This window comes from Fukomys damarensis, unplaced genomic scaffold, assembly GCF_012274545.1.
Source record: "Fukomys damarensis isolate Sample0158 unplaced genomic scaffold, DMR_v1.0_HiC HiC_scaffold_11, whole genome shotgun sequence".
Taxonomy (NCBI): Eukaryota; Metazoa; Chordata; class Mammalia; order Rodentia; family Bathyergidae; genus Fukomys; species Fukomys damarensis.
Window position 1 is genome coordinate 14534735 of NW_022900923.1, and position 18701 is coordinate 14553435.

An 18701-nucleotide genomic window follows, 5' to 3' on the forward strand; every position below is an offset into this window, starting at 1 on the left:
ATGAGCGATACACACAGACTAAATGATTAAATGGTTCCTCTTATTAGAGAATATAAAGAGCAAAATAGAAGATAAATAGGAAGTAGGGAGAAGTTCAAATAATTCCCCAAATTACCTGTTCTGTTTTCAAAAATATTTTAACACATATGCTAATTTGTTTCATTTAACCTATTAGTACATTTTAGGTGTAGAAAATAAAGTTTTGTGCTATTATCTGTTTGTTTCTTCTTTATAAGAATCATTTTGGCTATGTCTTATACTCTGAGTAACCACTTTGAAGATAATGATACATAGTGTATGAACTATTGTTTTCTAATTATTTCATTATGAAATTGTTTTTTTTTTCACAAAAAAATATACGCAGAGCTGTGTGGAACAGTCCTGTAACCCCCACCACTGAGGCGCCTGAAGTAGGAAGACAGAAGCTCAAAGCTAGCCTGAGCAACTTAGTGAGAACTTGCCTCAAAATTATAAAATAAAGGGGGACCTGGGAATTGTAGTAGAGTGCTCTTGGTTTTAATCTTCAATAGTACAAAAAAGGAAAAAAAAAAAAAAAAACAAAGAGAGACGTAGACCAGTCTGCCAAACCCTAACCCACAGACTGCAGGAAGAATTCTGCACTAGGTCCTTCCCTGGGTAAGCTCCACTTACATCCTGCTGTGGTGTGACTGGCTAAGTGTCTCTTTTTGCTTAAGGTATTTGGAGCAGGTATTTTATTACCTGCACTCAGCAAGTTAAGTTCTATGAGTAAATACGTTAATTACTTCCGTAGGGTAAGTTCTTATTTCTATATTCGTATCAAAGACAACGATGTCACAGGTCAGATTAGGGAAAGCAGTGTGGACAAGTGACAACTGATGGCTCTCTCAGAAACGAAGACATTGAACAACTCATTGGGAAATAAAAACTGACTGGCAAACAGTAAAAATGTATAAAACACAAACACTGCACACATACTGTTCAGCAGTACAAGATTAGCTATTCTACAAAATATGCTGCTGATACATATTACAGATGTACAGAGGATGGAGATAAACAAGTTGGGGACAGCACCCTATATTAAGTATTTATAATTCTAGTTGAGGTTCTACTCACACGACAGTAACCGAATGGGAAGCTTTACACTCTGAACCGAGCACATCCTCATTTCCCCTGGATGTCCTGGGGCCTTCGGCGCATCCTTCAAGTACCCTTCTGGCTGTTACAGAACACACAGTACCAAGACCAAGCCAACAAAGTTGTGCATTTAGACAGCCAGCAAAGCTCTCGGTCTCATCTAATGCTTTGCTATTCTGACATTGCTAAATTTTGAAGAAGGGACCCCATATTTTTGTTTTACACTCTTCCCCAGAACCTATGCAGCTGGTCTTATGCTGCAAACCCTTCACACCAAGAATCTTGCTTTTCTGCAGTCTATTATTTACCAAGAGGCATGATAGATGCTGGCAGGGGAAGAACAGAGAAGCAGTCTCACGTGACACATGTTCCTCTTTAGTATTTTATTAAAAGCAAATGATTTGGTAAAATTAGAAGTCTGCAGTGAAGAGCACTCACATATTCTGCCAATTCACAGTACTGCCAAAATGAAAGGTCACCAAGCTTGAGTCCAAAAGCCATAGCATATATCTAAAACATGACAAGCACAGGATAAAGCATAAAGGAAGGATCTGGCTGATGTTAGGAAATAGTTAGAAAGTGAAGAAAAGCTCATTTGGGGGATGTGAGATGCATACAATACCGTAAGAGGATTGTTGATGGTAATGTTGCCTAGCTACACAAATCTCTCGCGTGAAGCACATGTTGGACAGAGACTACGCGCACTTAGGCAGCTGTACATTCGAATCAGTCTCAGTGTTTTCTCCCAGAGGCATCTCATAGTTTTTAATGCTCTGTATGGGAACAGGAGAGCAATGATGAGAGTTTCTACTTTTACCCTTGGTGTGTGTGCCTTGTGCTGTGACACGCTCACTTACCTAATCTGTATTGAGACAGCCGTTCTTGTGCTCAGTCCTGTCTTGTTGATGCCTAAACCTCACTGTTTCCCTTCTCCTTTAGCGCTCTGATCCCAGGTATAATGTAGAAAATTGTGCAACATGAAATACTACTGTTTCCATTTTGAACTTTAGTGCAAATGGTTTCAGATCCTTTTCCAGGAAAACAAGTTTAGGTTAGAAGGGAAGTTGGACCCAATGTGCTATGATTACAAAGCTCCTTCTTTAAAAATTAAAAAAAAAAATTCTTTTTTTACAATTTTCTAAACTGAGTACGTCTTATTTTGGTAAAAATCACTCAACATATGGCTGAATGTGAGGGAAAGAATAATGATTGCTCATTTTTTGGCAGTTATCTCTCCTACCTATAGTAATGATAGTTGAGTACAATCTCAAACTTTATGTTAAAGCCTAGTGATGTCTTCGATCCCTGGTACCAAAAAAACAAACACCTAGTGACGTCTTTTGAGGCAGAAGAAATCCATCGTGTTGAGGGTGATATTTAGAGTGATTTCTTTGTAGTCAAACTGCTCTTTTGTCCTATCTGCTATGCACCAATATAATTTCTTCTATGACAAATCCAGAGAAGCTAAGAAATTATAGTCATTCACTGCATCACACTTCTGTCAACAATGGACTGCGTATGTGACAGTGGACCCATAAGATGTCATCACTGATGTGTAGCCATCTAATGAAACATACTCTGTCATGCACACACTACCGTGAAATCACCTCGCAATGCACTTCTCAGAATGCATCCTCATCATGAAGAGAGGGGTGGCTGTAACGAAACCAGGGAGCAAAAGTCTGGCCAGTGTCTGCTGAGTAAATGCTAGCAATTAATTTAGTCTAATCTAAGAAGATAACAAAATCTAGGTAAACAGAGTTTTATAGGTAAGCAGACCAAAAGAAACGACAATAAACAGAAAAATGGAATTTTATGGTAGCGATGAGCCAAGTCCCTCAAGGTTTAAATTTTCTAAAGATCTAAAGCAAAGTCCTTGCTAGTAAAGGAAGTGCAGTAACGGGTTTAGCATTAGGGTTTGCTTTAGAGTCTGGATTATGTTGCCTTTTCATTTCCCTACCAGAGTCTGGTATTTGGGGAGACTGCCCCGGAGGGATAGCTTTCTTTGTGACTTAATATTTGTTTCAGCGGAATGTTTATAATCAGAGACATTATTCCACATATTTAAGAGAAAAATTTCTCTTTCATTCTGCAAAGATTTATTGTAAGAAATGTGATGCTATTCCACAAGAATATTTAAAAATTATTCTCTGTGTTTCTTGGAGATATCTGGGTGAAATGTTGATATGAATGGTAACCATATCACTTGAATTGAGTGAAAACAAACACAAAACTATTCCTCTTACCTTTGCAGTCTTTGCTGTCCATTTTTAGAGGTGGATGGCTTTAGCATTCCAGCAAGATGGATCAACATTTCTTATGTGGTTCATGTTTTTGTGGTTTCCTCATGACAGAAGTCGTTTTACCAGACAGTGGTCTTGGAAAACCACCCCATCTCTAGCTATTCTCTGTTGCATCACAGCCATAACTGATTCTTCTCATTCAAACTCCAAATGGTGCTAAATGTCAGCACCTTCTTTGACTTGCTACCCGAGGGTGAGGGCCATCTAATTTTTGTTCAGGCTATAAAAGTTGGCAGCCCCAGCAGAGTCACACCTAATAAAATACCTGTTTTGCAAATGCCATTGTGCAAATGAAAATACCTACCTCTCTTGTAGGATAAGTTTATTCTCTTTCTTCCAAAAGTCTTTAAAGTCAGAGCTGAATTCATGCCAGATACTGAAGAAAACATTTGGGGACACCTCCTTCTCTCCAATTTTTGGTTTCATGAAGAAATAGGCTGTAGTCTCCAAAAAGCTGTCAAAGTATGCACACACAACATAAAAGCTATGATTACTTTCCAATATGGGATATTCTTTCTCCATTCAAATGTTGATTTCATACATGCACAATTATTATTATCAAGAGGATTCTAAGTCTTCAGGTACGAACAGTACTTCTTTATGGGTTTATGCCAGAGTTTCAGATACAGAGAGCTGCAGCTGAACAGAATTCTCTATTTACTGACAAATACCCCAATCCAATTCCATTTTCAATGAACAGATATGTGTTCGACACATTTTAGAATGGACCTGTAGTCAAGTTGAGACATATTATAACTGGTGGACCTGTATTTTTTTTCTAAACTCTAAAAAGAAAACATATCACTCATTTGTCCCCAAACTAATATGTGTTCTACTTTTATATTATATTGTTTGCATGCTATTGTCTTCCTATATAGATTAGGAAGGGAGTGTGCTGTGGTAAGCAAGATTCCTAACAGACACTGAAAAAGTCAGTGCTACCATTGACCAGATACCAATATGGCAGCCAGCACTGTGACAGGAAGCTGACATCAGAGTCAGTCTTTGGAAGGTGCAATTCAGTGGCTGCAATATATTTGAGCTACATGGGGCTCAGGGGTCCCAACAAGACTGTTTGACAAAGAACATACAACAAGTAAATGACGGGCTTAAAATGTAACAAAGTCCCATGAATAATGCCCTGAAAAGGTCCCTGCCAACAGTTGACAATGCCAGCCCCAATGGCTGATCAGAGCAAGGCCAGAGATGTTGCATACAGGAATGCCATGCAAACAATCCTTGTCCTTTCCATTTTACTTTGGCCTAAGGCCCAAACTATTTCTGCTACACAAAGCTTAATCTGATTTACCCTAAAGTAACAACTTCTCCGGCAACTTGATTTTGCTCAATGATTAAAAAATACATACACACAGTAATACATATCTCTGTATTCAGCTCCTCATAAAGCTTATTCCAAATCTCTACTATGAAAAGTAATACAAAAAATTAAAAAACATGACCTTTATGGTAAGTTTGTTCAAAAGGTAAACGAGATTGAACACCACACATGAAAATTTAAGAGCTACCCCAAATATGGGTTACCAATGTGTGACTAATCTACTCTATTTTTAAACTCTCTTTGTGACTATCTCTGAGCAACAAAATTCTTAGGATCACCAGTTTTGAGATCCTAAGAGATGAAATGCTAATTTGATCACATTTGAGGGTCTCAGGAATTATGTTTCTCCCTAGTTGGCCTACCAGAAAAAACTGATATCACATAGTCACTTAATCCTGAAAGGTGGGCTGGGAAGTGAGTAGAGCATTTGAGAACTTGGAGGCCATGAGCAATGGTAATGACATTAGCATGTGTCTGTAGAATGTGCTGATAGTGTTAGAACTGTCACTTATGCCCAGGAAGCATAAATGGTCTAGGATATATCTAGAACATATTTTATTAAAACTGATAAAGTATACATATGTATCCTCCTGGGAAAACTGGTCATTTTCCCTATATGCTAGAAGGGCATTTGTGACCAGCTAGGCTGGAATTAAGCATCAAATCCTTCAATTGTTCATTTATTCTTTTTCATAACTTCTCTGATACTTGGACTTCATCAAATTGACTGTTACATTGCAAACCTTGTCTTTCAACAGACATATCAGAGCTGTAATAGCTGGTTCATCTGTTCAGCAGTCTTGAAACATTCTGAAAGTTTTATTACAAAGAATACTGCATAAAGGTAAGAATATAATGTTTAGAATGCAAAAATGTGGAGTATTGAGTCCTGACCCTAGGACTCGTAACAGGAGCAAGCCAACATCATTATGTTTTGACTTCTCACCAGGGTAAAACAGAGACTATCAAAAATTTGTTTTAAAGTTCATTGGGACGATAATTTCCAAAGCATGAGTTGAGTGTTCACACATAAATGTATTTATATTGCACACTATTTTACATAAAAATGTTATATATTTATAATGCGTGTTAAATAAATGTATCTTCTAATGATTTTTTTAAAATACCTAATTCTACTGAAGCTGATTTACTAATACTCATGTGATCATGTTCCTTGAAAACATTTTTTAGTTACTGATATGCACAGGAGCTTCTGATACTAATAATTGCTTTAATTATTAAGTAACATTTTCTTGGCTGTGTCCTAACATTCATAACTTTAGGCAGGGAACTTAACTTCTGAGCCTTAATTTATTTATGTATAGGTAGGAAAAAAGGTTGCCATTAATGAAAAGGACCTTGCCAGTTATAAAACAAAACAGCAGGATATGCATTAATTTTATAAGAGGCAAAAAATTTCCACTAAAATGCAGCTATTGTAAAATTTTACAAATCTGTGAACAAATGAGTATCCAACAGTGCTTTAAAGTCAGTGTGAAATTGACTAATGTCCTGAGTCTCAATAAAAAGAAACAAATTCATAGCTACTTCTTTGGAAGGGATTAGGGTAAAGGAACAAGTGTCAATTGAGAATATGACACAGAGAGCAAAGGAAGATGTACACAGGCACAAGGTAACCAATTTTCCCACAACCCCCCAGAAAACACGTAAGTAGGGGCAAACCACTGACAGCATAAAACCCATGTGCTAATATCATCAGCTAGGAGGAAGCAGCAGGTAGCACCAGAGGGACCCTGTAAACACAGAATTCCCAACCCCCAAACAGGTATTCCTGAAAAATGTCAGGATCGACCTGAAAACTCCAAGTGAAGGAGTCTTACAAACTCTAATTCCTGGAATAGGAGAAAGGATCTATATAAATTAAAATTGAAAGGCCTGGGGGAAGTCTGGGATATCTAGAACATTTAGCCCTAACCAAGAAAAACTCCCTTCTGTAGCAAAGCTCTACAGCTTTGTTAGGATAACTCAAATGGTGAAGGATAAACTCAAGATAAAGGAAATAGCAGATGTTGGTATACTGAAGTGGGAAAACCTCAGAGTATGAGGTCTTTTTTTTTTTTTTTAAACACTGCACAAACGCAAAAAAATAGGAGATTCCAAAGTAGTGAATCTGGGAAGTATCTTTAGGCAGCTCTTCATTCTAAGAACTCTGTAAAACTAATTTCATACAAAACTGAGCAAGAGAAAAATCACTGCAGTGGAAAAAGGTATTCCTTTTAGACACTGAGCATAACAGAGTCCACATGTTCTATACCACACAAAGTAAATATCAAGGTAACTATTACCAGACCCTCATTTCATTATGAATAAACACCAAAACATCAAGAAGACATAATGATCCTTAATCTATATGCACCTAATAAAAGCATTTCAAAATATATGAAACAAGCAAAGCAAAAATAAAACAAGCACAAGCAGATATTTCTAACAATGCTATATTAGTAATTAACAGAACTAGATAAAAATATTACTAAAGATATAGAATGTCTGAATATAACTGTCAACAAACTGACCTAACTAAAAGTTGTAGAACATTGTAGTCGATGGTAGAATTTACCACAGCACAGAAAACATCCATCAACATGGACCATATGTTGAGTTATAAAAAAAGTCTCAATCAGTTTCAAAGGACAAATTATCCAGAGTATGTACTCTGTCTACAGTGGCAAAAAATTATGAAACAAAAAAAAGAACATCTACAGAATCTCCAATTTGAAAATTTAGAGAAACTATTATGAATGATACATGCATCAAAAAATCAGAAAATATTTCAAACATAATAAAATTAAACAAAATATCAAAATGTGTGAGATGCAGATAAAACAGTTCTTAGAGAGAAACGTATGTTTTTAAATGTCTATATTAGAAAATCAGTGATGTAGTTGTTCATTCCAGAAGAGGAACTTAAATTCAACTGTGGAGAAAAAAATGAAATGATTTTTTAAAAAAGCATAAAACAAAGAAAAACTGAACTGTATTGAAGTAAGATCAGAAGTTGATTTATTTAAAATTTTAATAAAATATGTAAGTTACTAAGCCTAATAAATAAGAAAAGAAAGAACATAGAAATTACTAATACTAGAGATGAAAACAGTTACTAAGGATTATACAGGTTTAAAATGATACTGTGATGATGTTATAAGTAGCTTCATGCCAATAGATTTAAGGCTATAAGTGAAATCCACAAATTCTTCATCAGTAAAAGTTTTAAAACTGACAAATGAGGTAGAAAATATAACTAGCTCCATATATAGGAAATTTAAATTATATTTAATCAATTACTTTTAAGAAGTATGACATTTATTTTGAGCTTATAATCAAAATTATCTCTATCCTCCAAATATTTTTGCTTCAAATTGTTTCCCATAAATTAATGATCATTTGATATAGAAATTTATGCTAACACTTTTAGAAAACTAAGGAGGGGGGTGCATTCCTCAACTTATTTTATGAGGCCAGCATTATCCTGATTTTGACACTAGAATCTGCAAAAGATATTGTAAAACAAAATAAATTTATAGACCAATATCCTCCATGAGCATAAGCAAAATAGTTGTCAATAAAACATTCACAAATCAAATATGGTACTTGACATTTTAACCCTGCAATTTAACAAGAATGTTTGCTCTTTTCAATTCTATTCAACATTGTACTAAAATCTGAAATCTCCAGCCAGTGAACAGGCAAAAAACAACAAAAAAAGACAGGCTGGAAATAAAATTATTGCTATGTTTATACACACATTACATGTTTGTATATATAGAAAATTATATAAAAACTATAAACAAAAACCCCCTTTTAGAATTAATAAGTGAATTTATGAGAACTAAATAATTTAATATATAGATACTGTAAACTTCAAGGCAAATATGAAAAGATCAAGTGCATTTCTATGAAACTATAACTACTGGAGAAACAATGTAATTTTACATTACCACCACAAAACATAAATTAACTAACAAGAAATCAAACAGAAATTTGTAAAAACTACAACATATCATTGAGAAAAATGAAAGAAAGCCTAAAGTGTAAGTGAAAACTATAATATATTCCTACATTAGAAGATTCACCATTGTCTCTCTAGATTCAAAGCAATCCTGATAAAAAGGATTTATTTTTGTTTTTGTTTTTGTGTTTTAAGTAATTGTGAGGGTTAAACTGGATTATCAACTTGACTGGCTTTACAGCCAACCAGTGGATTAGGAAAGCACACTTCTCGGTATGTCTGGGTAGGTCACAGGAGCTTGATCTTGGGTAATATATCTGGTCCCTGGCCTCTTCCTCTAGCACTGTTATCCTGCTTTGTTTCAGGTTGGCATGAGAAGAGTGGCATTCCTCTGCCAAGCCCTTTCACCATGATGTTCCTGCTTTAGAGCCAGGTGACCATGGAGTAAACACTCTGAAATTGTGAAATCAAATAACCATCTCCTCCTTTAAACTGTAGATGTCTGGCATTTTTTTTTCCAGCAATAGAAAAGATGACTATTAGAGAAAATTGGTATGAGAGAAATAGGGTTGTTGCTATAACTGTACCCGACAACAAGGTTCAGAAGCCTTTGGAGCTGTTTTGCAGGAGAATGCAGAAACAACTAATTAGTGTATGCAGGCCCCAATAAGTGATTCTTGCTGGAGCTCATCAGGATACTGATGAGAATGTGGAAAGTAAAAGTTGGGTTCATATTTCTATTAGGAAGGAGGCTTTGATTAGGACACGGAGGCCAGACATGTTACCCTCTTGGAAAAGTCTTGCCTACATTTGCACATGTCCTGAGTCTTTGTGGGAGGCTGAATTTAAGGGTGGTGGAATGAATAACTGATCTGATGGGGTAAATTTCAAGGGAGCCCAATGTTCAGGTTGTGACATTAGTACTTCTGGCTGCCTTTGCTAGATGCAGAATGAGAATAGGAAGCAAAACTTAGAGCAGAAATCCTTGAGATTTAAATTTGGGCTGCAAGAGAAGCATGTATATAGTAAGTAGGTATATAGTCAAAGAAGTGGTAGTTGCTAAAGAAAACACTAATGTTAAAAAGAAATGAAGTATTCTGAACTAAGACAAGGAGAAAGATTCCTTAAGATTATCTTAGGAATCAGCAAGACCCTGTGAATTACAGTTTCAAGAGTGTAAAACTGTAAAACTGTAAATCATTCATTTGAGAAGAGAACCTTGGACCCCTGCTTGAATAGGGATGCTGAGGAAATTAGTCGTCTGTGAATCATTTCACCATTATCAGCTATTCAGGCATCCAGAGGCTGCTACAGCAATGGTCCAAGATGCCCTGGCTATTGCTCAAGCTGGTGAGAGATCTTGGTGTCATCACATCAGTTGTTAAGGCTTACAAAAGTTGTGTTATCAGGCAGACTTCCACCATTTTTAAAGGAAAGCCTAGGATCCTTAGGTAACAGGGCCCCAAGAAGAGATATGCCTGAAGCTGTGGCAATGAAGTCAAAGGTGTAATGGAGACCCCAGAAAGGTGGAGATACCAGAAATGTAGAATGTTTGCGAAGCAAAGCCAAAGGAAGCAAGTGCAGCCACTCTAAGAGAGAAGCTATGTGGGTTGTAACAAGAAAGGCCACAGGTGTGGCCTGTAGTAGTTTGGAACTACTACCAACCCAAGTAGTTTGGAGCTCATGTTTTACCATAGTGTACTTCAGATGCTGGACATGAAGCTCTGAGACTTAATGTTTTCCTGGCTAGAATTTGGTATTGCCTTGGTCTGATTCTTTTCTATTCCCTTATTTCGCCTTTTGGAATAATGTTTACCCTGTACCATTATATGTTGGGATTAAATAACCTGCTTTTAAAATTTTACAGAGATTTCTTGCTAAGAGTTTGCTCTGAATGTCAGAGAAAAATTTGACTTGGACTTCTTAGAAATGCTAGAAATGTTGAGACTTGGAGAGTAGCATTAGGCATTTTGGGTTGTATGCACGATAAATATATCACGTTAGGTGAAATTATGACTTTGTGTTTATTTGGAGATTAAGTATGTTTTGAGTAGATATGTTTGGGTGTCAAGAAACAAGGGGCTGGAATGTGGTAGTTAAGCTAGGATATCAACTTTGTTCATTTTAGAGTTGCCCTGGGTATTAGGCACACTTCTAATGTATGTCTGAATAGGTCATGAGGGAAAGACCTTGGATATTATATCTGCCCCCCCGGGCCCTTCCCCCTGTGGTACGCTTACCCTGCCCTGCTTCATGGCTACCATAAGATGAGGAGTACTCCTTTGCCAAATTCTTCTGCCTAGGAGCTAGCTTACCACAGACTGAATCTTCTGAAACCATGTGTCAAATAAACATCTCCTTTTATTTGCGACTGTGTAGTATTTTTTTTTTAACCAGTGAGAAAAACTGACTAACATAGAAGTTTATACTGATTCTAGACTTTATGTGGGAATTTAAAACATCTAAAATAGTCCCAAAGCATTTTTATTAAAAAAATGAAGTTGAAAGATTTATACTATCTACCTTCTACAGTTCTAAAACTGTATTAATCAACAGATTACCATTTGTGTTTGGATCTTCAAAGAGACTAACATACATGAAGTCATTTGATTTTTGACAAACATAGCAAGTTGATTAAATGCAGAAAAAGACTTTACCAAATCATGAGAGAACAACTCAATATTTGTATAGAAAAAAAAATCCTCATTCAATTCAAGTAATCTAATGTAAAAGGCAGACACAAAGCCTTAATATAAATAAAAAATAAAAATAATTCAAGACATAAAAAAACTCAGAAATGAGGTGGTAAGAGGACTTAGTAAAGAACTTGACATTAAAAAAATAATTGTACACATAAAGTCTGGACTAGAAGTAACATGACAGTTAATAAGAACAATTCATAATATCTTAAGGGAAAAAGAAACAAAGAATACTCTAAAAAATCAAGGGAAAAAAAAGAAAAAAAGATTTGACAGAAAGTTACACATATAGAAGACAATAAATTCTTACATGTGTACTATGAAAGTCCCCAGAAAAAAGCTGATTCCAAATGTGGAGACAGTAGAGTAATGGCTATCAGGGGTCAAGGAGGCTAGGAATATTAGGAAAGGTTAGTCAAAGGGTACAAAGTTAAGTAAGAGAAATAAGTTCCCTTTCAACACCACTGTAGGGTGACTATAGTCAATAAATTAGGGTTATTAAATTTTGTTTATTTAAAAATAGTTACAAGAGGATTTTGAATGTTATCACTACAAAGAAATGATAAATTTTTGAAGCAGCTGATATGTTAACTAACTTGATTTGATCATCATGTTATATTTCAAAAGTATGTACACTTTCTTGTACACAAATAATAGACTGAGAAAGAAATTAAGGCAACGATTCCTTTCATAATAGCATAAAACAATGAAATGTCTAGGAATCCATCTAACAAAGGAAGCAAAAGACCTCTACACTGAAAACTGCAGCATTCTGAAAAAAGAGACTGAAGAGGATATACGAAAAAGGAAAGACATCCCTTGGTACTGGGTAGGAAGAACCAACACAGTGATAGTGGCCAAACTTCCAAAACTGTCATACAGGTTCAATGCAATCCCAATTGAAATTTCAATAGTATATTTCAAAGAACTAGAGAAAACAATCCAAAAATTCATTTGGAAACAGAACAGACCTAGAATAGCAAAAGCAATTCTAGGCAACAGAGACACAACAGCGGGTATCACAATTCCCAACTTGAAACTATACTACAAAGCCACTGTGATAAAAACAGCATGATACTAGCAAAGAAACAGACGCCAAAATTAGTGGAATTGATTGGAAAATACAGAAACAACTCCAGATGTACGCAGCTAACTCATCTTTGATAAAAGAGCCAACCATCCTCAGTGGAGGACAGATAGCCTCTTGAATAAACTGCATTGAAAAAACTGGATTTCAACCTGCCAAAGATTAAAATTAGACCCTTATCTTTCACCATTCACTAAACTAAAATCCACATGGATTAAAGACTTTAATATTAAAACAGAAACACTAAACTTGCTGGAAGATAAGTTAGGTAGAACTCTCAAAGACAATGGCATAGGAAAAGACTTTGTGAACAAATCCTCAGTAGCAAGGGAACTAGCACAAAGAATCAACAACTGGGATCTCATCTTACTAAAAAGCTTTTGCATTGCAAGAGAAACCACCAACAGAGTTGAGACAACTTACAATGTAGGAAAAAAATTTTTAACATCTGTTCCTCAGACAAAGGTGTATTATCTAGAATATATAAAGAACTCAAAAATATAAAATCCCCCAAATATAAAGACCCGTTTCAAAAATCATCTGAAATGAACCAACACTTCTCAGACAAAGAAGTAAAAGGAGCAAATAAATATTCAACATCACTGGTCATTCAAAAGATGCAGATGAAAACAACTCTGAGACGCCATCTCACCCCAAAAAGAATGGTTGCTATCAAGAAATCAACCAATAACAAATGCTGAACTTGGAAACAGCCCATTTGCCCATCAGTTGGAAACTGGATAAAGATGTGGTTTTCTATAAAATGGAACACTACTCAGCCATAAAGAATGAGAAATTAGATTCATTCATAGGAAAATGGATACATTTTGAGGATATATGCCTAAGTGAAATAAATAAGTCACACATGTGTAAATACCAAATAATTTCTCTGGTGTGAAAAATCTATAATAGTACATAAGATCCTAATGAGATAATTAGTAATGTGAAATAGGAAGAAAAGGGCTAAAGGTGTAGGGAAAGTGGGAAGAGTAGGGTAAAGGTAATCAGGGAAAAGAAAAAATATGAGAAAATGAAAAAGTGGAAATAAAGTGTTTGTAAATGGGGAGGAGATGAGGGGGTGAAGGGAGGGCAGGGACAAGGGGAAAAAATGAGAACCAAGACCTGTCATGTAAAGGTACAAGATCCCAACAATGAATGTAACTGTACTGTATACCTAAAATGTACCAATAAACTCAATTAAAACTTAAAAAAAATGCTGGTGGGGCTGTGGGGAGAAAGGAACCCTTCTTCATTGTAGGCAGGAGTGCAGACTGGTGCAACCACTGTGGAAATTAATATGGAGATAAACAAGTAGGATTAGAAGTCCCATTTGACCCAGCTACCACTCTCCTGGGTATCTTTCCAAAAGAATTAAAAGAATCATTCCACAGTGATATATGCACACCCATGTTTACAGCGGCACAGTTTGTAATAGCTAAAACTTGGAAACAGCCCAAGTGACCATCAACTGGAGAATGAATAAAGAAGATGTAGTTTTTCTATAAAATGGAGTACTAATCAGCCATAAAGAATGAGAAACTCGAGTCATTTATAGCTAAATTGATGCATATCAAGGCCACAGTCTTAAGTGAAATAAATAGGACACACATGTGCAAATACCAAATAATTTTTCTGGTGTGAAAAACTATAATAGTACACAAGATTCTAATGGGATAATTAATAGTGTGAAATAGGAAGAAAAGGATAAAGGTGGAGGGAAAGTGGGAAGGGTAGGGGAAAGGAAAGAAGGGAAAAGAAAAAATATGAGAAAATGAAAATATGGAAACAAAGCTTTTGTAAATAGGGAAGGGTGGAGGGGGGTGAAGGGAGGGCGGAGGTATGGAAAAAAAATAAAATCCAAGATAAGTCATGTAAAGGTACAAGATCCCAATGATGAATCTAACTGTACTGTATAAAAAGTACCAATAAACTTAATGAAAGAAAAATTATGTACAGTTATTATGTGTAAATTAAAAAAGAAAAAGTTCACCCAGAGTAGCCAACCAAAGCAATGAAACAATGCATATTAAAAATATGATTCAAAATTTCAGCTAGATAAGGGGAGTAAATTTTAAAAAGATTTATTGTGCAACATGATGACTCCAGTCGGTAACTATGAACTGCATTCTTAAAGACTGAGATTAGAGATTAGATTAGATGAGATTAGATTTCAAGTGTTCTTGGTGCAACGAAGTTAGGTTTGTTCTTTTTAATCATATCCATTACCTCAAGCATATGAGTATGTGAGGTAATGCATGTTAATTAGCTTGATTTAGCCATTCCAAAATTTACATATTTCAAAACAATTTGCTGTACACAGAAATTATATACAATTTTTGTCAGTAAAGAAACAAATCATAATTACAATTGCAGAAATCTTTCCTGAAATAAAAAAACTGAAACTATATTGGGTACAACAATAGCTACCGCTGAGACATATCCTAGTACAACTTCTGTACTTACAAAGAAAAAGAAAAAATCCTTTGATCATCATGTAGATAGACCAAGTTCATTATAAAGAAGAGAATTTTACAATCATATATTTCCACATATAGATAATGAAGTGGCCTATTTACAACATTAAAAACAAATTGTGAACCAAGTATTTAAAATTCAACTAAATGTACTTTCCATTATAAAGGTCACAGGAAAACTTTTCAGTATGAAATAATTCAAGGAATATTATTTTCATTGTCGTTACTCAGAAATTCCCTAAAGAACAGGCTTCAGAAAAAAGAAAAATGGCAGGAGAGACATGGAATTAGCATATCAAGATTCTCAGCATGATAAAGGGACATAGAATATCAAATAACAGCTAAGAATAAATTCCCAGTACTAGTATGAACTTATATTGTATTCTAATTCTAGTTCTGTCCACTGTCAAGTCTTGTCACAACTACAAAAACAACAGGAGACTTATTGTCTCTAAAGCTCATTCCAAACAGTAGACCCAGAAACGTTTGAAGAAATAGTTCAAACAAGGTGTAAGGAAAAATGTACAAAATGCACCTAGCATGTCTGATAGAAAACAGAAGAGTCACGTCAAAAAAAGTAAACGTAAAGATGGAACATTTCGTATACCAATGAGAACATTAACTATAAAGGACTGACACACATCAACCGTATTTAATTCCATGAAGTCATTACAATGTTTAAAAGAACTTGTTCACTGTTGGGGGATGCTAGAAATACACCTAATTATTTTGAGAATTAATAAACTGATGTAAAGAATCATACATTTCCTTTTCAGTGGGTACTGGGGATTGAACTTATGACGACCTTGCGCTTGCGAGGCAGGTGCAGTGCCACTGAGCTAAATCCCTGGTCCCATACATTTCTTATATGAACTAAACCATAGAATAACTATGTCAAATGAGAGGAAATTTTTCTTTAAGGAAAAAATATTTCACTTAACAACTGGGAAAAATTACCGAAAGGCCACTACTATTTTACAAATTGTACAAGTTAATACATATGGACATTGACCGTGAAAAGTTAGAAATATCACACAAACATCACAGGATTTCTCTTGCTAGAACATAACCACGCCACCCATGACACAATTTTACCAAACTAGTCAGGCTTGAAACTGACTATTTCATAAGTGTTAGCATATAAGAAACACAAGAGAAAAGATCATGGTGAACTACACCACCAACACAGATTCAAGAAAATACATACTATGGAGAATTCCACGGGACAAATGCTATATTTCCTTTAACAACTAAATTTCAAGAGAAATAGCAAGGACATGTGGAGGGCAACTTATTATAGGGACTTTTTACACATATATACTAAAATGTATATGGATAAAAATTAGATGCTTTTGGAGCTGGGGATCTAGCTCAGTTCTGCTGCCTGCCTCACAAGCACAAGGTCCTGAGTTCAATCCCCAGTACAAAAAAAAAAAAAATAGATGTTTTTGGGATTTGCTTAAAAAACACTATGGGAGAGACCAAGAGGGAGAGCGAGAGCATAGATGAAACAAAACTATGAATTGATATCCATTGAAATTAGAGGAAGGGTTATGGGGAAGATCATTTAATTCTTCTATTTACCTTTGCATAATAGTCAGTTTTGACTACCAGTTATTTCCTATCCATGAAAGCATTCACTCTGTCAAGGAGGATATAAAACTTTAAAACTGAACAATTTAGGTGGTCTCTGTTCTGTCACAGACCTAGCAGAAGGAACTATGGCTTTTATTTACTCACACGCCAGCAGGTTGTAACTCTATGCCAGCCATTATACATGGAAGGGTGAAGATAAAAATAAAATTGCTGCACAAAAGCTTTCTTGAAGAACATTGCTACTGAATTTAAAAAGATATGAGTCAAGGTCCAAAACAAGGCCATTTGCCATGTTGTGACCTAGACTGAGGCTGTCAGATGTTCACTGATGCTCAGTTTCTCTATTGTACAGTACAAGTATCAAGAGGGGCAAACCTGTGTATGACCACGTGCATAAAATGATAAACATCTCCCAGTATTTATTCTTCAGCAGCATGAAACATACCTTTAAAAACAAAGGGGGAGTCACTTTTTGATGTGTGGCTCTGGAAAGGATTTTGACTATAAACAAGAACAACAGGGCCAACAAAAGCAACTGGGGCCGAGCAAGCTAGACGTGGGCTGATTTCAAGAATCATTAGATACTGATGTTATTTTTTATTTTCTGATGTCTGATAGAATGCTATTCTAATTCTTTAGGGGAGCACAGGCCATGTAGGCCCTGATGGCCCGTGAGGCCTACACAGCATCTGTGCACACTGTGTCTGCTTCTGTGTCATGTGGACTGGCTCATATTTCTCCAGTGTTTACTTCACAACTGCATACACTGCAGTCCCTGTGTGCTGGATTCCTCTTACAGGAAGCGCAGGCATTTACAACTGTGTGGTCCCTAAATGTTCAGGGCCTGTGTATTAAGCTGGCTTGGATTTTTTGAAATTTTTTTCTCTAAATAGAGGTAAAATATCTGTGCCTAAAAAAATTTGGAACTTGTGATAACTTTTTAGTCATGTAAAATTTAAGGTCTTCGCGCCTCTCCAAATATGATTATTCTAATAAATGGAGAAATGAGCTAAATAAAAGTAGAATTTTGTTTTTAATCAGTGAATGTGTGGAATGTGTCGAAATGTCCCCCCCAAAGCCTCATGCATTTTTTTTGGTACGGAGATCAAACTCGTGAATTTGTGCTTTTGAGGCAGCCAGCAGCACCACTGAGCTAAATCCTGTCCTCATGCAGTATTTGTTGAAGGTAGCGAAATCTGGAAGGTGTGGTGCTAGAATTAAAGGCGTGTGAATTACTAAACCTAGTGATTGGTTTGGCACCACCCTAATCCTGGTAGTCTGAATAAGATGAAGGGAGCAGAAAGACAATGTCAAGGTCCCTTGTTACCTTTGCTACCTTATGTGCACCATAGCGTTTCTCCTCTGTGATGCCTGTTTGTCATCCATACCTCAGAGCCAGCCAATTAAGGACTGAACCTCTACAAACTGCAAGCCAAATAAACCTTTCCCCTTTTAACTTTGGCTGTCAGATATTTTGTCTCAGCAATGATAGAAACTAACATAGTAAATAAAAATGAATGTTTGATACCCTGCTCAGGACCTTGTTTTCTAGTGCCTGGCATTCTTCTGTTACTCTTCTCCTTTATCTGCCTGCAAGGCTCTTCATCCAGGTGTCTATGTGATTGTCTCTCACCTCTCCCAGATGTATGCTCGGGGTTACTCCCTATTGAGGTTCTCATGGAAAGTCAAACTGCAACTCTGGACTCTCCTACACAGTTCTCACTGATTTTTTCCCCCTGCAGTACTCCATGTCATGACAAATGAAAGATATTTTCTATAGTTGTTAACTATCGGTCTCTGTGTTAGTCATCTATCCATCACTAGCAGAAATCAATTTATAAAGAGAAAAGGTTTTCTTGGTTTCAGTCCATGGTTGGCTGGCCCTGTTGCTTTTGGGGCAGGAAGTGTGCAGTGGAGTAAGCTGCTCACCTCATGGAGGCAGAGAAGGAAAGAGTGACCAAGAGGATGGCCTGATTCCAATATTCCTTTGGAGGGCAGGCCGTTAATGACTTAGCTTCCAACTGTGAGGCCCCATATCTTAAGAGTTTTGCCCCTTTCCAGTAATACATTCCCTAACAACTGAACAGTGCCTGGAACATGGAACTTGTTTAATAAATATT

At 36.1% G+C, this 18701-nt stretch overlaps 1 protein-coding gene across 1 annotated transcript in view; it reads right to left on the minus strand.

Annotated features, from left to right (window-relative positions):
* The window catches only part of Fmn2 (formin 2), a 312905-nt gene that overhangs the window by 33063 nt on the left and 261141 nt on the right, over window positions 1-18701 (minus strand). Inside the window, exon 19 of the mRNA XM_033761961.1 lies at window positions 3724-3873. Coding sequence (XP_033617852.1) covers window positions 3724-3873 — 150 coding nt within the window. The remainder of the gene's footprint in view (window positions 1-3723; window positions 3874-18701) is intronic.